The sequence below is a fragment of the Megalobrama amblycephala genome, linkage group LG13 (assembly GCF_018812025.1).
Source record: "Megalobrama amblycephala isolate DHTTF-2021 linkage group LG13, ASM1881202v1, whole genome shotgun sequence".
Lineage (NCBI taxonomy): Eukaryota > Metazoa > Chordata > Actinopteri > Cypriniformes > Xenocyprididae > Megalobrama > Megalobrama amblycephala.
In genome coordinates this window covers 34,863,902-34,883,429 of record NC_063056.1, presented here as the reverse complement: position 1 = coordinate 34,883,429, position 19,528 = coordinate 34,863,902, and the positions used below count along the sequence as shown (strand labels likewise).

At 36.3% G+C, this 19,528-nt stretch overlaps 4 protein-coding genes across 5 annotated transcripts; all 4 read right to left on the bottom strand.

Moving 5' to 3' along the window:
• Positions 1-6,808: 6,808 nt before the first annotated feature.
• apoc2 (apolipoprotein C-II) lies at positions 6,809-8,467 on the bottom strand. Its single transcript, XM_048154030.1, has 4 exons — positions 8,325-8,467; positions 7,743-7,825; positions 7,449-7,605; positions 6,809-7,284 (listed from the first exon to the last, which is right to left on the bottom strand). The coding sequence occupies exons 2-4, from the start codon at positions 7,789-7,791 to the stop codon at positions 7,188-7,190; spliced, it is 303 nt and encodes a 100-aa protein (XP_048009987.1). The 5' UTR covers positions 7,792-7,825; positions 8,325-8,467; the 3' UTR covers positions 6,809-7,187.
• A 3,072-nt stretch (positions 8,468-11,539) lies between these two features.
• apoa2 (apolipoprotein A-II) lies at positions 11,540-13,111 on the bottom strand. 2 transcript variants are annotated; one of them, XM_048153149.1, is made up of 4 exons: positions 12,991-13,111; positions 12,733-12,769; positions 12,105-12,333; positions 11,540-11,993 (listed from the first exon to the last, which is right to left on the bottom strand). In XM_048153149.1, exons 2-4 carry the CDS (start codon positions 12,767-12,769, stop codon positions 11,834-11,836), a joined length of 426 nt encoding a protein of 141 aa, XP_048009106.1. In that variant the 5' UTR covers positions 12,991-13,111; the 3' UTR covers positions 11,540-11,833. The 2 variants fall into 2 exon arrangements, with proteins under 2 accessions (XP_048009106.1, XP_048009107.1); XM_048153150.1 differs by having other exon boundaries at positions 12,986-13,007.
• A 1,066-nt stretch (positions 13,112-14,177) lies between these two features.
• On the bottom strand, positions 14,178-15,220 carry apoc4 (apolipoprotein C-IV). The gene is made up of 4 exons (XM_048153151.1): positions 15,060-15,220; positions 14,906-14,948; positions 14,690-14,771; positions 14,178-14,598 (listed from the first exon to the last, which is right to left on the bottom strand). Exons 2-4 carry the CDS (start codon positions 14,946-14,948, stop codon positions 14,415-14,417), a joined length of 309 nt encoding a protein of 102 aa, XP_048009108.1. The 5' UTR covers positions 15,060-15,220; the 3' UTR covers positions 14,178-14,414.
• A 1,814-nt stretch (positions 15,221-17,034) lies between these two features.
• apoc1 (apolipoprotein C-I) lies at positions 17,035-18,723 on the bottom strand. The gene is made up of 4 exons (XM_048153152.1): positions 18,574-18,723; positions 17,851-17,919; positions 17,550-17,688; positions 17,035-17,358 (listed from the first exon to the last, which is right to left on the bottom strand). Exons 2-4 carry the CDS (start codon positions 17,903-17,905, stop codon positions 17,298-17,300), a joined length of 255 nt encoding a protein of 84 aa, XP_048009109.1. The 5' UTR covers positions 17,906-17,919; positions 18,574-18,723; the 3' UTR covers positions 17,035-17,297.
• Positions 18,724-19,528: the final 805 nt, after the last annotated feature.

Below are 19,528 nucleotides of genomic sequence, written 5' to 3'. Positions count from 1 at the left end.
GATGGTTGACTTTCTACAACTTTCTCCCATCTCCCGACTGCATCTCTGGAGCTCAGCCACAGTGATCTTTGGGTTCTTCTTTACCTCTCTCACCAAGGCTCTTCTCCCCCGATAGCTCAGTTTGGCCGGACGGCCAGCTCTAGGAAGGGTTCTGGTCGTCCCAAACGTCTTCCATTTAAGGATTATGGAGGTCACTGTGCTCTTAGGAACCTTAAGTGCAGCAGAATTTTTTTTGTAACCTTGACCAGATCTGTGCCTTGCCACAATTCTGTCTCTGAGCTCTTCAGGCAGTTCCTTTGACCTCATGATTCTCATTTGCTCTGACATGCACTGTGAGCTGTAAGGTCTTATATAGACAGGTGTGTGGCTTTCCTAATCAAGTCCAATCAGTATAATCAAACACAGCTGGACTCAAATGAAGGTGTAGAACCATCTCAAGGATGATCAGAAGAAATGGACAGCACCTGAGTTAAATATATGAGTGTCACAGCAAAGGGTCTGAATACTTAGGACCATGTGATATTTCAGTTTTTCTTTTTTAATACATCTGCAAAAATGTCAACAATTATGTGTTTTTCTGTCAATATGGGGTGCTGTGTGTACATTAATGAGGAAAAAAATGAACTTAAATGATTTTAGCAAATGGCTGCAATATAACAAAGAGTGAAAAATTTAAGGGGGTCTGAATACTTTCCGTACCCACTGTATATATATATATATATATATATATATATATATATATATATAAAGCAAAATATATAGTGTATTTCATTATATTATATTAGATGTTTAACCAGTGACATTTTTTGTTTATTATTAATATAAATAAACATTAATTATGCATGTTATTTAATAAATTTAATAAATATTAATAATTTATTATGAATAGTAATGCTAACAGACAGAGGTATTATAGACCAGTGGTTCTCAACAAGGGTGTCTGGGCCCTCAGCAAACAACCAAGCAGACTTCAAGATGGCCTAAAATAATTTAAAATAAGACAAAACAAGTTTTACAACGAGGTAAAACAGCTAAAAAGGAAGATATTTCTTATTGTAATGTACCCCTCAACATTTCTTTTCTTTTCTTTGAAGAACCAGGGTTTCCACAGTCTTGGAAAACTTGGATATATGATATAGCCTCATTTTAAAAGTGCAATCTAGACCTAAAACAAGATAATGGGGGCCTTGGAGTCATAAAATAATAATATTGATCTGCTGCCATCTAGTGCTGATAAAGGAAAAAGCAAAGATTTGTTCAAACATGCATAGGTCATGTAAATAACACTGGCCAAAATTTTTAGTGAGCTCATTAAAAGCAAAGATTAATACAGTTCAAAACATAAAGACCTGAGAAACAGCTCTCTCTCTCTGTCTGTGTGTGTGTGTGTGTGTGTGTGTGTATGTGCGTGTGTGTTCCTCATGCAGCATTAATGGCTTTTATCAAAGTGAATTAGGCATGAAGGATAGAAAACCTGAGGTATCCCAGTGGACTGCACATCAATGGAAAAACAGAGAAATGTAAAACACTTGCTCAACACCTGAGAGCAGAAAATTAGCCTGGAGACACTCCTCCAGATAAAGAACCCATTAAAGAAAGGACACATTAGCATAATTTTATTGTTTGATTTTTCTGGTTATTATTTATATATTTTTCAGGTGCTGTCTGCAAAGAGAACATGTTTATTTATACGAACACATGGAGCCACAGTTTAATCTCAGAGAAAGAAAGAGAGAGAGAGAGAGAGAGACTGAGAGATCGATGAAGACAGTGAAGGGAGGAAGAAGGGAGATCTGTAAGATTCAGTTCTCACAAGAATGTATTGGAAATGTAACTATTAGAAAGGAGTGTAACTAAATCTGAATATAAGACTTCATTTCTGTTAGCTAAGTACAGTACAGTATATGACTTTGGCTTGTGTTTTTGGCAAGTCTGTCAGACGTAAACGTATACACACACACACACACACACACACACACAGATGCATTATCTGTACTCTCACGTATTGGATGAGTGACCACCAGACTCTCTCACGCACACACACAAACACACATTTGCATTTGGGGGGCACTGAAGTGTTTAATCATTATCAACATATATTTTTAATAAGAATAACTCTATAAATGAGTTCCAAATGTCACTCCCCAGATAGTAACTTTGTGCCGGCCTAAATTCCGGCCAACATCTGCCACGAGTGATCTGGGCCACATGTGGCGTGGAATGATGGCACTTGGGCAGACTGCTCCTGTTTACCAGATCTGAGCCACAAGCAGGCCATAACAATGCCATATGTCAGCCAAGGGCAAAAAAATAAACCAGAACTGGACCTTATCTGAGCCACAAAATCTTTATATATTATTTATAGAATCATCATAGCATTAACAAGCCTGTTAACAAGCAAAATCACTGAAGGAAAGAAGAGAACAGAAAAAAAAAGAGACAAACAGAAACACAAGAGCTACAACTGACTTCAGCCACAGTCTTAGATGAAATCAACTCAAGATAAAAGAAGACATTAAGGGCCTCATTTATAAAGTGTACGTACGCACAGATTTGATCTCAGAGTGTGCGTGTGCTTAAAAGTTCTCAAAAGGTGATGAAAATTCCGGACTTTTACAGAACATTCGGGACGTTGCTGCAGAACGTCCTATAGTAATAGTCCCCTAAACATTCCCAGAATGTCCTGAATGTTCCCTGTAGGTCCACCAAATAATGTTCCCCAAACCTTAAAAGAACTAAAAATAAAAGAATAAATAAATTAATGTCAAAAGAGATTATTAAATAGTGCTAATCAGCATCATGTTAACTTTTGCTGTATTTTCACCTCTTTTTATGCAATGTGAAGGCAGGCAATCATTTTGCCAACAAGATGGTAAGTAACATCAGTTAATAATTGATCGTCACTGTTGCACAATTTTATCAGAGTACATTCATGTTTGTTTTTCTTATCAGGCTTAGTCAATGAAAGTGGCATTTCCCATAAAACTCACTTGTGTCTGTAAATACTGTTTATAATCTATTAGTTATACAGATTTAGGAATATTATAGAATATATATATATATATATATATATATATATATATATATATATAAACAGAATTAGATTAATAACACACTTGTATTTTGACATTATAACGGAGAATGGAGATCTGAAATCAATCAATTCTCAGTAGAAAGTGATAGATGATATTTATTGTATTTTTGATGTGACAGGTGGCTAAACAGGAAGGTTGTTGTTTTGAATCCCTTTCAGAAAGCTTTTCATCTGAATTCAGCTGTTGCCCCGGAGCAAAGAACACTGCATGCTGTGTGCCACGGCCGACACTTAAAATATTTTTATAAATATTTTAACCTAAAATGAGTGTGTATAGAGAGCATGACTACAGGGTTGCAGTGTTCATATGGGGTGAAACATAAAGAAATAGTACAGTCATTATTAACTCTCCCTCATGCTGTGCCAATCTGTCTCAATCACTCTTCCAACTCTTCTAAGAACAGACTGAAATTTAAGTTGTTATTCCCTGATCATCTTCTGCCCCAAACCACTGAAACCACCACATGCAGCATTAGAATGATTTCTGAAGGATCATGTGACACTGAAGACTGTGTCACAGATATGTGGACAGATACTTGAGGAAGGTTTGCCAGCATAGTTGAAAAAGTCAATCTGATGTTGCATAATAATTATCCCCCGGTTCCACAGACAAGGCTTAAGACTAAAATGCATGTTTGAGCAGTTTTAACTGAAAGCAACTTACATAGACATATCTTAAAATATGTCAGTGCCATTGTTTTGTCTCAAGATGCACACCAGTAATGCTTTTTTCTAAGGCACATTTATGAAAGCTACATCAAGGTGCAGTTTGTAAATTTTAGCGACATCTAGCGGTGAGGTTTCGAATTGCACCAACGGCTCAGTCCACCTCCACCTTTTGAAGCGCTTAGAGAAGCTACGGTGGCCGACACAGGACAAAGATGTTGTCGTCTGAGTTTATACTGAAATGTACGGAGCCCCGCACATGAAATGCAAGAAAAAAATTAAATCGTGCGCACGATTTACTAATTCGTTCCCTCGATTTACTAAAACGTGCACATGATTTACTATTTCGTTCCCTCGATTTATAAATTATGATTTATAAATTGAGGGAGTGAAATAGTAAATCGTGCGCACATTTTAGTAAATCGAGGGAACGAATTAATAAATTGTGCGCCCGATTTAGCCTACATTTTTCCCCCTGCATGTCATGTCCAGGGCTCCATAGAAACACAACATTTTCAAACTAAAATGTGGTCTGCAGCGTTTTCAAAAGTCTCTGTTTTCAAGGTTCGAAAACGTCAACTTAGTGTAAAATGACAGGCGTAACCGTAGCAAAACGTATGCGTTTTAAAGCGAAAACCAGGGCCGTGCACAGACCTTTTGAGGGGCATGTGCTGAAACTGAAAAAGGGCACCCCCCTCCCCCACACCCCACCAAATAAATAACACAAAATAATAGTCTCAAACGCTTATATATATATATATATATATATATATATGTTTTTAGTTTACATTACTGTAGTAAAACCATGTTTATACGTGTGAAGACGAGCGGGGAGTATACAATACCACATAAAAAAAAAAAAAAAAAAAAAAAAATATCTAGCGAGCAAATACATATTAACATCGTAAACATTAACCATACTGTGTGACCATATAATATGATTAAATGTTAATGAATTAAGTGTATCAGCAGATAGCCATCATAAATCAAAGAAGAAATTTCTTAGAAATATATTTTACCTAGCTGACGAGGATCACTCAGTCGCTTGTGTCAAACTCAAATGCAGTTATGCTGGGTTTTTGACATGGTTTTTGACCAGCAAATGTGTGCAAATGTGCAATGTGCAAAAACATCACCACATTAGGCTACGTCATCATCAATAGGTTATGAGCGCTCAGTTTTTCCGGTTGTTAAATACGTTTGGCCAAAATCTCAATTTATAAAAGATGTAATACTACTGTACTGTATGCACAGGCAATTTAAGGCTATTTGTAGGCTATTGGCTATGACTAACATTGACTAACAAATGTTAGCCCCCTCCCTCTCTCTCCGCCACCGGTCTCAGGCCTCAAAATGCATAAAATATGACACTTTATAGACATACTCGTGTTTCTTTCGTAGAAACAACGTTGTAGCCTACTTATTCAAACAACAATATATTTATTTACCGTTGTAAGACGTTCAGCTGCTCTGCTGTGGAACTTCAGTTCGCTGCACTTAGGGGGCGGAGTTAAGAGGTTTGACTGACAGTTTGAGCGGATCCAAAAAGATTTTGTCACAAACTCGTTTTAATACTTTTATTAGGCTAAATATATTTGTAAATCAGACAGACAGACGTAAACGGCGACCAATAGCATTGATTTATTGAAGAAAATAAATAAATAAAATAAAACGCCTCCAAAAAAAGGGCACTTCGGAGTGAAAGGACAAAAAGGGCATGTGCTCTGCACAGGTTGAGCCCTACCTGTGCACGTGCCTGGCGAAAACGCACTAGTGTAAACAGGGCATGATACAGCAGAGAGTAGCCAGTCAAGCAAACGCGTTCTATAGAGCAGTTTGTCCATTTATGCTGCGTTCACACCGAACGCGTCTGGGCCGTCTGAGGCGTCTGATTTACATGTTAAGTCAATTTAAACGCGCGTCTAGGTGTCCTGCGGCGCGAATCAAGCGTCTAGCGCGGCGCGAATCGGCCGTTGACGCGCGAATTGAGCGTCTGACGCCCAAACGCCCGAGTTGAAAAATCTGAACTTTGGCGTAAATTCGCGGCGCGTTAACCAATCAGGGACTCTGCTTTGGTAGTAACGTGTTTATGATGTGATCAGTGGTGGAGACCAGAACAAAGATGTCGCTGTGTGTGGCCACCCTGAGCTCTATGATGTGTCATTATATTTTTTATCGAGACAGGAATAAAAAGGACCTTGCCTGGAAGAGAATAAGCGAAGAAATCGGACAATCTGGTTAGTTGTAAAACTTTTTGCATGATTTTAGCCGTTGATACTAGCCCACCTGTTAGCTAGCAAAAGTCATTAGGGCAGCTGTAGAAACATGGCAGCGCAAAATGGCGACTTTGATGTAAGGGGACCCGCGGTGTATGTAGATAGAAACGGTTCATTATGTAAGGTCTTATACACCACTGAAAACATAGTTATGTATATTTTATTGTATTTCTGTCAATAGGTCCTCATAAATATTACACACTGGACTTTTAAACATCCTAATTGAACTAAGGCCTAATCCTGGCTTAATCTAAGCCTATATGTTATATCTTATCAGTTTCAGCAATGTCAGATGCAGGATGACTGATGTAGACTTATTTTGTGTAATATTTACATCTTAGAATTATTAAACGAAGAGCATCAACTCATGGTGCAAAAAGGTTATTTCATGTAAAAAGCACATTATATTGAAAATCCTTAATTTTAATCAGTCATCATGACAAATTGCACTTAATAACTGATTAACCAGTCTCCCGAGAGAGAGAGAGAGAGAGAGAGAGAGAGAGAGAGAGAGAGAGATTGTTTGTATGCAGCCATAAGACCTAATTAAAACAGTTGCTAATAACTTTTTGATCCCTCTAAAAAGGCTTATATTTGCAGATGCCAATCCAATTACAAGTAATTCTTCATGGAAGTGTAGCACTTTTGCTTCCAAATGATTGGTAATTAGAGTGTTCATATTTTAGATCTGTTTGGTATTACTTGCGCAAAGGCTACAAATGTGGAGTTTTTTGCAGTGTGTTAATGCTCATGGACACAGAACCACTAAAAGTTGATATCATACAAGGATTTATTTAATCTATACAGATAAACTACAATGTTTATGAATGTTAGAGGGCACCAGGTAACAGTCAGTAGCGTAGAGTCTCTGATCTTCATCCAAAAACAGCTTGTGGTCAAGCATTATACCTGATTTTACCCCAGAAATTCACATACTTTTCCAATGATGTGTGTCAGGGTGCTTTGTGCTTTTGCAGTATAGTTGACAGGGCAGAGGTAACTGGCCATTGGGAGATAAGAGTTCAAAAGTCATGTTTTCACCCCAGACTGTGCTGTCTTCTTGTGGGATGCATGCAATTGTGATTCCAGCGTAGTGACAGACTCAGGACCAGAAACAGATGGAGCTGTGTTGAGGTGTGATACTATTTAACTTAAGAGCCATCTTGAGGGTACAAAATGTGGTACACCTGGTCGTTGAAGATGCCGGCGTAGGTGCTGACGGCGCGAATTGTATCGTCATACAGGTTTCTTGATGAGGAAGGAGAGAAAATGTCAGAAAAAAATGAATCATGAGTCATCATTGAGCATTAAAATCTCTTTATTGACCATCTAACTGTCTAAAAAGTGAGAGGAGTTAATAAAAGGGAATGTTTGCAAGTACGGACTAGGGTAACATATAAAATTGGACTTACTTGGCTTTCTCATTCAGTTTGTAGCCCTTCAGGGTCTCTACATAGCTGCTGGCAGTGTCAACACTCTTGTCATAGTAGGACTTCAGGGTGTCCACCACAGTGGCAATGGTTCCCTTCTCCTCCTCTGTCTGCCTGGGCACACGGAAGCTCTCCGCTCCTGCAGGGGGCAAGGGAAAGTTTGGGAGATGAGACTTTATACTTTATTTGCATGTTTCATTGTCATTTTACACTATTAGCAGCAAAGTGGACATAATAATTATATAATTGTGTGTATTTATGAGTGCATGTACGTACCCAGAGCAAGGAAGGCAACGAGCACTGTGATCGCCAGTAGCTTGTTCATAATGGCAGGTATGTCTGAGGGATTCAGTGCAGCACTGGTCATGAAACACAGCACAGAATGAAAATATAAATTTGACCACAAGATGGCAGTATTTTATCCCTTGTGACAAACGCAATTAAGTCATTAATAAGGTATAAAAAGCATGTTATATGCTGTTTGGTTATTATGTCTTGTGTTGCTGAACATGGCAAGGCAGTTTTAGTAGTATAAAACAATTATTTAATTTTAGTTGTATTATTTTACTTTAATTGTATTATTTTAAATGCAAAGTCATGTTGTACTCTGGAAATGCATGCATTTTATCTACATATTGTTATATTTGCAATAACATTGCATAAGCGTTTTTCACACGAAATGCTTTAATAATCCTCGTACATTCCTCTATAAAGACTTATGTCATGTGCATTTTAGAAATTCAGCAGGTTTATGGATTCATAGGTTCTAAACAGTCAAGCATCATAAAATCTTTCTTATTATCTGAACATTTTTTATAATGCCCTTTAATACAAGAGGGAAAATTTGGCTGTACTCACAGTTTCTCCTCTGCGGAAAGTGTGTCAGACGGATTAGCGGCAAAAACTCTTTGGCCTATCTTATATATATGGGTGCAGATTTATTGACCTGATAACCCAAGTGCCAAAGTGCAACCATCTCAGATAAATGTTATGTGTGTTTGTGTGTGTGTGTGTGTGTGTGTGTGTGTGTGTTATGTAGAGCTGTGCTTTTTTTGCTAGGGTTTCTTGTAAGATAAGAAAGACTAAAATGAGATTACCTGTTAAAAAGATATGGCTCTTCACATAAAGAGACAAACTGACTGATCACATTATACAAACTTGTTGGCTTTGATCAACAGTCTGACATTCAAGAACAAGGAAAGCTCATATCTGAGCTCTTTTAATATGATAATACACTATGATAGCGTCTTTTATATTCTGTGCCCCATCCACCAGCAGACAGATAAATGCTTACAGGCACTTGTCTTGCGTAATTGAACTTCAACACATTTCCAAATAAAGTCCTAAGTCTGTTTCACCATAGACACGTCAGCCTGTCAGGCTACTTCAGGTTATTTGTGTATCATGCTGTGGAACTGTTGTGATATTCTTGAACAACATGGAAAGTCCTACTTAAACTGATAGTTGTGTTTTGGAATATGGTAGCTGCTTTTCAGCTGTTCATTCACTGGTCTAAGTGGGTAGACCATAATGGAACAAACAAGCTGCCAGTAGGTCATAGAAGATTGGAGACAGTCAAGCTGATCATTATTGGCTGGTCAACCAGCTAATAACCATATACCATATTCTAAAATATAGCTACAATGCTATGAGCTAAGGATTTCCAAGGCAGACACCACCTGTTTTATTTTTATTTTTAGTTTCGGTGGAAGGATTCAGGTGTTGATAGATGTGATCATAAACTAAGAGGACTCAAGGAAGTCACTATTATCTTGGCAGCAGAACAAATAGTGAGAAATATTTGTGAGGTTTCGGTGGACTTTAATCATAATCCAGTAACACTGATGTCCCTTAGAGGGATATTAGGTGTTCAGTGTTGACTGAAAATCGCCAGAACTCATATAATAATAATAAATAGTTAATATGTTATACTATTGTGTATGAGAGAGAGCGAGAGAGGGAAATGTATGTTACAATATACCCAGTCATGAACCTCAGCAGGTGGTTATCATTGAGAGCTTCAGTTTTGACTGCCACAATATCTATTGCAAATATTGTTGCACACTTGGGGGCATTATTACATTAAAAAAACCATAGGCAGATCTTCAGTCAGTCAGATCATTCTCTATGCCTTAACCCTTGTAATGCATTAAAAAAATTATACAACTGTTGCATTCCCAAAAATTTACTTTGTTACAATCTTTTTGTAACAAAGCAACAACAAAACATCAGTATTACTCTGAAATGTTTTCAAACAAAATATATAAATTTTACTTGCAAAAACATTTACTTTTAGATGAAAAAGGACGATAAACAGCCTGAATCTCCTTTTCATGCTGCAATGGTTCATCAATATGTGGCAGCAGAGCTTTTTTAAATTTAGACTATTTGATCTATGAACTTTTGATCTACAAACAGACATTAATTTAATTTGTTATTTTATTTTAAATTCAGAATTGTGTGTGTGTGTGTGTGTGTGTGTGTGTGTTTGTGACTTATCAGGACACAAATTTGTATAATGACATGGGTATGACATAGGTATTACAAGGAGAGGGTGACTTATGAGGACATTACCCCATGTCCCCATTTTTCAAAAGGCTTTTAAATAATACAGAATTAGTTTTTTTGAGAAAGTAAAAACATGCACCGTTTCCTGTGATGGTTTAGGTGTAGGATTGGTGTAATAGGGCGATAGAAAATATGGTTTGTACAGTATAAAAACCATTACGCCTATGGAATGTCCTCACAATTCACAAAAACAATCCTGTGTGTGTGTGTGCCAAAACTGGGCCAAAACTGGGCCAAAACACAAAAGATGTAAGAATCTAGTTTAAATGTTTAAAAAAACCAAAACTGAAAAATAAATGTCTATTTTGACAGCCCTAACACATATCCAAATATTTATTTTTGTACTAAAAACTACAGATTTCATTGGAAATGTGTATTTACCACATTTGGGTCAAAATGGACCCGAATTGGTTTGGATCCAGCTGGATTGCCCTGGTTGTCCACCAGAGGACACTCCCCTCTTGTTCATTGACATTTACACATGAACTACATTTCCCATAAGTCTCTTCATGCCTGATTGTTTCCACTTGTGGTTCAGAAGCTTGTTTGTCTTTGGAGCTGTGTTCTCCTTTGCTTTTGTTGCATAGTCTTGGTAATGTTACCTCTGCATTTCTGAGTACCTGTATTCTTGTTCCCTGTTCCAGTGTTTCTTGTTCTCTGCCTGTGTCCTTGGATTCTGCTAGTTTGGAATGCTGTGTGTATTTAACCATTTGCCTGTTTTTGACTACTCTTATAGATTGTCCTAAATAAATGCTGAACTTGGATCTTCGCTCAAGTCTTGGAGCAGTGAGTTCATAACACTATGACATTTCATCCCCTAGGTATGACTATTGGATTTTTTCCTTCTGTTTTACCATCAGGTGAAAATCATGTCCCATATCAGCAATAGCACACCTCTTCTCAATAAGCTGCATGATTTGAGACATTGGTAATGCTGATAGTACAAACATGGGACAAGTTATGCTTCCAGGTCTATTAATCATCACTAGGGGTTTGTTCTCAATTATAATAGTAATGCTTGTCTTGTATTATTAGTATAGTAGTAGTGGTAGTAATAGATTATGTTTTATTCACACTCTCAAAGCAAAGAAAGAAAAACTATTTTGCTCCAAAACTTCCCCTTGGAATTATAAAGTTCTAATAGATAATAGGTCAGATAGAACCTTATAATTCCAAGGGGATGAAATAGCTAAAGGTGAAAATTGTAGCTTTTTATCAGCGATGGACAAAATGAATCAAATATAGTTGCATTCTAGCATATTCTTAATATATTCAAGAAATATGATTTTGTAAGTATGGACATTAAAGAGTCTAATTCTTATGTTCATGTCAGAGCGGGACTGTGGGGCTCATCAGTGGTCATTACACAGGAGTTCAATGCACATGTGAACATTGACCTTTCGGGTGTTTAAATAAACACATTATATCATATTTACATTAATGTTACCCTTGTTTTACTTTTGTGCTACAGTACACATTCTACTTAATCACACCCAAAACCAGGGTTTGCATTTTCCAGTGGTTTTTATTTAGAATGATTCTTGTTTCTCTATGAGGCACACAAAATCACATAATTCATAATCTATTAATGCTGGACCGGATGTTATTTTTTCCTGCGCTAAACAGAACAGTATCAAATACACAGATACAGTATATACATGCAAAAAAAACTATACTGACATGATGACTGTGCTGGACACACAGCTGTCAGATAGTTTTAGATTTGGATCCATTATTGAAGCAATGAAAATGCATGTTTTTTTGGGTTGAAGGAGTCAGTGGTTGACGAGCAGTGGACTCTAACCATCAGCAGGCAGGACGGTATCCAGCACTGGCTTGATGCTGGTGATTGCTGTGTCCAGGTGTTCGCCAATGTAGGGCCGGAGATAATGGCCATAAGCACCGAGAAGAGCCAAGCGAGCTTTCTCCACGACGGGCTCGAGCTCACCGGCCAGACCGCTGGAAGAAGCACACAAAGCGCAGTAGGTTTACTCACATGGAATAACTGGTATGAATGATGTTAGAATGATGCAGTAAGAGCCAGGATGACTAGTTTGAGGTGGCCCTCACCTGATAATTTTGACAGTGCTTTCCACTCTTGGACTTTTCTTTATTTCTTCAAAAATCTCCTTGGCACTATCTCCTGTTGGGGAGCCCTCTAGCAGTGGCTGAGCGGCGTCTTTGGTCTTTTCCCAAGCAGTGACGAGCCTCTTGATGAAAACTTCCTTCAGCCCAGTATATTTATCAACTAACTCCTTGTCAGGCTCGGGCCAGTCCTGTGCCCAGACACACACTGACACTACAAGAGGAAGAAAAGACCTTTAGAATGATAGAAAAGAGCACGATGCCCACCTAAAATAGTATGCTCAACCAAATTTATTAAAGAATCCCTGGTTTGTATGTGTCTGAAATCTTGTTTTATCATGGGGATGCAGAGTTTGGACCAGATAAAGTCTGCACAAGTATGTGCATCTAGTAAACTGCTGTTCATGTCTATATGCTGAGTAGCCACTTACAGGTAACATGTCAGTCATTCATTTATACAATTAAATCTGCCTAAATCTTCCTTCAGGGCCATAATCTTGCCTGATGAGCAAAATGAGATGAACAGGCTCCAGGCCTTCTGTTCTAAAATGTCTTTTTGTTTTTCCAGTTGTGAACCAGTTAACAAAGAGATCCAATTTTTCAAGAACTTTACCTTGGAGTGCAAGGATGAGAGCAAATGTCAGCTTCATCTAGGAGAGGAAACAGAAACGTAAATGGTACGCTTGGAATATATGTGAATATCACCAATTTTCTCTTAAAGTAGTTGGTTTTACATTGTTTTGCATTTGCAAAAAAAATGAGATGCATTTAAATTCTCTTGAAAATATAGAGGCATTTTAAGTAGTTTATGCCCATTTTCATGCATGCATGCATGTATAAATAAAAGCAACATAGTGAAGACTCACTTTACCTTGTGCTGGTGAGATTCCTGTAGAGAGAAATAAAGGACTGGAGTCAACTGCACCAGCTGAGTCTGCAGTTATATTGTCTGCCGTCCATCCCTATATCTGCCTGACTGCTTGACCAAACAAACGTCATCACACACACACACACACAATCAATCACACACTCTTGCTGCATACATACACACACACCCACGCGGGTGAACCTACTGTTCCTACAAGGCAAATGTACACAATGGATTGCCCACTCAAAGTCCACTGTTCCCTCTGTGTGTATTAATAAGGCATGTGAAGATACTTATGAAATCACTAATTGAAGATGTTCATGGGTTCTCTGTGTTTAAAGATGCATTAAGGATAAATGTATACACTTAGCAGGCACTTTTATACAAAGCAGCTTAAGGTTCATTCAAAGCATTTTCAAAAGACCCCCTTCCTAAAATATAAAAGCTTCTATATTTTTAGGATATAGTATTGTATATACTATTTTAAACATGACATGTAAATGTGATACTGTTATTATAGTTTTAAGAGATCTAAAATATTTCGCCGGTTTTCCATTGACCCCCTAGAAACTTTTTGCAACCTCTTGGGTTACAACCATATCCAACTTTCATAAAGTCTTTTTCGTAACAGCTGCAGTGATATATTTTAAATTGCACATGATGGCTTTTTAAATAAAAAGAAATGCATATTAATATATTAAATATTTGAATATTCTTCTCAACACAGAAGTCTCTAAGCAATCTGAAAGGCTCAGTAATGCAGTTTTACAGCTTTTAGACATTTTTCTTACACATTTTCTTAACCTATTTATCTAACTAAATTTACTGATTGTGCTTGGACAGCAGTTTCATTTTTTTATTGCATGAGTGCCAGAATCAATATTCCTGACTTTAATGTACATAAACTCATAAGGGTTGAGCAAAGGCTGTCCAAAGGTTGTGAAAAGCTTTCCACATGCCAAAATCACAGAAGCAGACCCAGCGAACTTTCCACTTTGGAACATAACGTGTCTAATCTACAACCTGTGGACCTCCCCCCTTTCTGCCCCCTTTCCTTTTTATTGTATTAATTAGATAAAAGTTTTTGGCAAATCACTTATCTTCATTTTTTTGTCTCTCATTTTCTTCCTTCATTCTTTTCTTATTTCCTACTTCATCCACTGTTTCTCATGCAAAGATTCCACAACCCATTTGTTCTGTGATATTATCCAGCATGTTTATTAGTTTGGTGTAAAAAGGAAACATTCTTCTTTCTTCTTCTTTCTCGTTGCACAGTTTAGTTGCACTTTCTCTTTTTACGTTAAGTAATGTTTGCATTATTGCAATGGAATGACTACATTGGAGGTTTAATTCAGTTTTTTAATTCCACAATATCAGTATACTTAAAACTTATATGAGGTTTGATCGTCCTTGAAGGCCTGTTCTGCTTATTTATCTTGGGTAGATCTGAAGGTGGGCACTTTGCTTTTCAGTCTCTCCCAAAGGGAACTTGCACCGTCTTTAGCCCACTCCATGTAAGAGTCAGCTACAGGTTTGAGATGTTCCTCATAGTACATGCCAGCAAAACCAGCCACTGTGCTGCCAACATTTAGAACTTTAGTCTTTGTATCCCTTTATCAGACACACAAACAAACACAGAAGTAGATCAGCATGTTCACACACTATATTTAAGCAGTGAATAAACAATATATATTAGCTGTACCTGTACACCTGCTGTGCTCTTTCAAGAAGTCCAGCATTGTCTGGAGCAGTAGAAGGCAGTGGGTTGGATGATGTCAAACACACTAGGGGGTCATAGATTTACAGATTTAGAAATAAGTTGCATGATTGATTTTATATCTATATCATCTTTAGTCTTTCATATCAAAAGCAGCGATAAATAAAATATATATATATATATGCATATGTAACGCCAGACCTTGCAACATCACAACCAGAACAAAGAGCACCAATCTGGACATCTGGCAAAACAATCAGTTAAGTTAATCAACTGTTCATGATAGATTTGGAATTGCTTACATATACGTTATTACAGTCTGGTGGTAACTTAAACATATATAATAAATATGTACCTTTAGAGTTAATGTAGTAGAAGTGCAGAAGTAGATGTAGTCTTTTTTTCTTCAGAAGAACTGTAAGCTCACTGTTGTTTTTCTGAGGCTTTTGCAATGAGGTTGTCTTTGGTTCAGTGTTTTCTTTGAAGAGTGCCGACTTGATCCAGCAATGCTGTATTTGTATCAATCAATTCACATTCTGAGAAACAGATCACACCATTTCTGAGCAGGCACTGTCCACTGTTTACTTAGATGAAGAGCAAAAACAAGCATTTATGGAGTTTTGTATATATATATATATATATATATATATACAGTACAGTCCAAAAGTTTGGAACCACTAAGATTTTTTATGTTTTTAAAAGAAGTTTCGTCTGCTCACCAAGGCTACATTTATTTAATTAAAAATATAGTAAAAAACAGTAATATTGTGAAATATTATTACAATTTAAAATAACTGTGTACTATTTAAATATATTTGACAAAGTAATTTATTCCTGTGATGCAAAGCTGAATTTTCAGCATCGTTACTCCAGTCTTCAGTGTCACATGATCCTTCAGAAATCATTCTAATATGCTGATTTGCTGCTCAAGAAACATTTATGATTATTTTCAATGTTGAAAACAGTTGTGTACTTTTTTTTTCAGGATTCCTTGATGAATAGAAAGTTCAAAAGAACAGCATTTATCTGAAATACAAAGCTTCTGTAGCATTATACACTACCGTTCAAAAGTTTGGGGTCAGTAAGAATTTTTATTTTTATTTTTTTGAAAAGAAATTAAAGAAATTAATACTTTTATTCAGCAAGGATGCATTAAATCAATCAAAAGTGGCAGTAAAGACATTTATAATGTTACAAAAGATTAGATTTCAGATAAACACTGTTCTTTTGAACTTTCTATTCATCAAATAATCCTGAAAAAAAATATTGTACACAAATATTTTGTACAATTGTACACATTAAATGTTTCTTGAGCAGCAGATCAGCATATTAGAATGATTTTTGAAGGATCATGTGACGCTGAAGACTGGAGTAATGATGCTGAAAATTCAGCTTTGCCATCACAGGAATAAATATATATATATATATATATATATATATATATATATATATATATATATATATATATATATATACACTCAAGTGAATAAATAAAAATCACATTAATATTTAAAATAGTTGTTTTTGCTGTGGGGTGTTCACTTGAACGTGGGGTCGGGGTTCCTATGGCCCTGAGCCATACTTTCTGTCTTTCTCCATTAATCTTACCATATTTTAATCAGTTTTGGCCAAAGAAATTGCACAACCAGTTGCACTGGTTTTAGTATATGTATGTATATATTCCTGTTATGCACAGCAAAGCCTTCTACAAAAGGTCTATAAATATTAAATTATTATATAAGCATGATTCCTGTTATCAGTTACTAGTTTTTTGATCAATGACTGTTAGCACATATGGCTGATGTTTCAACCTTGATCCTTTGAGGCAATGAACAGAAAAACAAGTTTACCTTTGTTGCATTTAGGCCAGAGAAATTCAATAGTGGGATGTAATTCAAAGAAAAGGGGTCAGTAGTCAGTCCTCTTGACTACTGAACTGCATGGGTTGATATCAATCATAGGAATGTAATGATCATTAACTGAGGGCAAACAGTGACTTTAGCCTCATGTGGTCTGATGCTAGAAGTCCTTTGACCTATGATTTGCAACTTTGCATACTGGCTTATATATTATTATATTGATTGACCCTTTATTGATTGATGTCATGTTGATGATGTGACTTCATTTATGCCTGTATTTTGCCCTTTATCTGTTATCGCTTTTAGAAATAATTGAGTAAACTACTAAAACTGCTTTATAATTTATGTAGTATATTCCTGTTATGTAGGTTGATACAAATAATAAAAAAAATAAAATAAAATAATAATAATAATAATTCAATATTTAATTGTTATTGTGAACAAATTTCAAATGATGCAAAAACAAACTGGTTCTTTTTTCACTGTTTATTGTTTTGAAAAAATTCAGAATGCATTTTTAGATTTCAAATTTTTCCATAATATTTAACAGCATCCCACAAAATTGTAAACTATTTTACAGATTACACAAATGACGAGCAGATCATCACAGTTAGAAGTTGTTTTGAACTGTAACAAATGCGCCAGTCGGCACAACAGGGTGGGGGTGATATCACATATCACAAAGTAATTGCAGGGTTGCAGAGATGAAGGGTATAAGGTCATCGGTTTTTATTTTAATTGAAGGTTTCAGACAGCTTCTGCTTCATCTTCTCATACTGCTCATTAAACCAGCTCCTGCCAAGACAAAAACCAATTCAGGTTAGGAAAAAGCCACAGAAATGTGAAGCCAGCTTCTATGCCAGTACATAAGCATCATGAAAATCTTAATAATGCATTTTTAGTAATGCATTTCAATGCATAAATATAACATGTAAAGTTAATACATTTTATTTCACAAAAAAAATGTTGAATTATAATGATCTTACTTGGTTTTAACAGCAAACTCGCTCTTATCAAGCTGTTCAAACGTAGTCTTGGTCTTCTCTGTCAGGTCCTCTGCAATCTCCTTCACCTGAGTCTGGAATTTGGCGAAACGCTCCTCCAGTGTGGGCTCATCTTGGGCCTCTGTTTAAATATCAGGAAAACGTTGTAAATGCATAGATCTCATTTGTACTGATGTGAAATAGCAACTGTTGTTTAACATGTCTTGAAGTTGAGAATATTTTATCTTGAGACTAAAATAACAGTTTGTATATGGAAGTAGATGGATCAGATGGACTATTTTACCTGTCTGTACAGCAAGTACAAGCATCAGCACGGCTGCAGCCAGGTACAGTTTCATCTTTTCAGTCTTTCCTGAAACACACAGAAAATAAAATTAGTTTAGACAGCCAACGATTACAGACAGTGGTCATTTCATCTGATTTAGGATAAAATTATTTGATGAATAGGCTACGTCACAAATGAACGTAACCCATACGTCACAACCAGTGGATAGACGTGTTTTTTTGTTGTTGTTTTTTCGTTTGATATTGGGAACTGTTCTAAATGTTTTAAGCGACATATATTTTATAATATAATATATTTATTTATGTTATAATGTTAAGAACCTTCTGCTTCGACGAGATGAGTTAAATTAGCATGATAATTTATGTGCTGAAGACACGAAGACGTTCGCTTTTGGAAACTAAAGCAATAGTGATACAAATAAAGATAACAATACTAAATAAATAATAAAATATATATTCTCTTTCTTACTCTTATTCCTATGCTTGTTTTCCATAATTTCTAAGTATTGTAATTGTTAAATACTGTTTTTAATTAACTAGGAGCCGATGATGGCAGGCAATGACGCCTAGATGTCGCCAATATACTGTTTATTTACTTACTGAACGTAAGAAAAGAACGTCTATTGCTTGACTGAAAAGCTCGCTGGATTCGCTGCTTATTTCTGTTTAGAAGTTTGGGAAGTTATCACGACAAGAACAAGTTTAATGTAAGTTGTCATACCTTCCTCGCAGTCCTCAAGAGAATTGTGTTGAGATTGTGATGACCCACAGATGGCTTGGCTCTTTATAGCAGAACTGAGCTGACGTATGTGATAACGCCACCTCTGACCTATCAAGACCTCCTGTGATCATTCACTGTTCGCGTACATCTCTTTGTTGTTTCTGTTTTACCATGTTGCAAATGGCTATAGTAAACATCTTAGAAATGAGTAAACTTCAGCTGCACTCCCAGAGTTTTGTTCAGTTATTCCTGATAAATAGCATTAACGACTATCAGTGCGATCTGAAACAGTCACAAATGAAATAATGTTACAAAACAGTGAGTATTTTCTTTATCTGGTACTCTGGTACCCCGTATGGTACAACGTTCATTCATTATCAGGGATTTTACAATTGGTTATGTGCTCTTCTCAACACTTACATATTTTCTAAACTCTTCTGAATGTCAAAACAACAGTGGATGTGGACTAAATTCATTAAATCTTTCATCCTCTTGCAAACTTCAGTGTCTACAGCCCCATTTTTGCACAAAACTGTTAAGTTATGCTCAAAAAATAATAGTTAACTAGATTAGTATTGTGCTTCATTGGTGAAGTCATTCATTACTGAATACACAATATTTAAAAAAAAAAAAAAAAAAAAAAAACGGATCTAAAACTTTAGTTCCCATTGTAGCTGAGAGCAGCTATTTTGATATTAGTTTCATTAATATCTATTCAAAGTGGTCAATAATGATCATGTTACACTATTATATGTATGTTGAATTTGGAACTAGTGATTTGAGGAACCTCAGATTGGTATTGGGGAATGCACCATTTCTTTGTGTCTGTCTGGAGGCTTTGTACCAGGTGAGGAAAGAGAGGAAGTGGGCTAAATGCCAACATTTGGGAAATGAAAACAGATTGAATGTCACGTCATTCTAGCATGGCATACCCTCACCACCTCAGGAATATTGT

Coding starts and splice junctions, on each gene's coding strand:
- apoa2 (XM_048153149.1), bottom strand. CDS start 12,769: ATGAAGCTGACATTTGCTCTCATCCTTGCACTCCAAG. Junction 12,334..12,732: donor TCTCATCCTTGCACTCCAAG/GTAAAGTTCTTG, acceptor TTCCTCTTGTAG/TGTCAGTGTGTGTCTGGGCA. Junction 11,994..12,104: donor AGCACTGTCAAAATTATCAG/GTGAGGGCCACC, acceptor TGCTTCTTCCAG/CGGTCTGGCCGGTGAGCTCG.
- apoc2 (XM_048154030.1), bottom strand. CDS start 7,791: ATGAACAAGCTACTGGCGATCACAGTGCTCGTTGCCTTCCTTGCTCTG. Junction 7,606..7,742: donor CGTTGCCTTCCTTGCTCTGG/GTACGTACATGC, acceptor TGCCCCCTGCAG/GAGCGGAGAGCTTCCGTGTG. Junction 7,285..7,448: donor AAACTGAATGAGAAAGCCAA/GTAAGTCCAATT, acceptor TTCCTCATCAAG/AAACCTGTATGACGATACAA.
- apoc1 (XM_048153152.1), bottom strand. CDS start 17,905: ATGAAACTGTACCTGGCTGCAGCCGTGCTGATGCTTGTACTTGCTGTA. Junction 17,689..17,850: donor TGTACTTGCTGTACAGACAG/GTAAAATAGTCC, acceptor ATATTTAAACAG/AGGCCCAAGATGAGCCCACA. Junction 17,359..17,549: donor GAGTTTGCTGTTAAAACCAA/GTAAGATCATTA, acceptor TTGTCTTGGCAG/GAGCTGGTTTAATGAGCAGT.
- apoc4 (XM_048153151.1), bottom strand. CDS start 14,948: ATGTCCAGATTGGTGCTCTTTGTTCTGGTTGTGATGTTGCAAG. Junction 14,772..14,905: donor TCTGGTTGTGATGTTGCAAG/GTCTGGCGTTAC, acceptor ATGACCCCCTAG/TGTGTTTGACATCATCCAAC. Junction 14,599..14,689: donor AGAGCACAGCAGGTGTACAG/GTACAGCTAATA, acceptor TGTCTGATAAAG/GGATACAAAGACTAAAGTTC.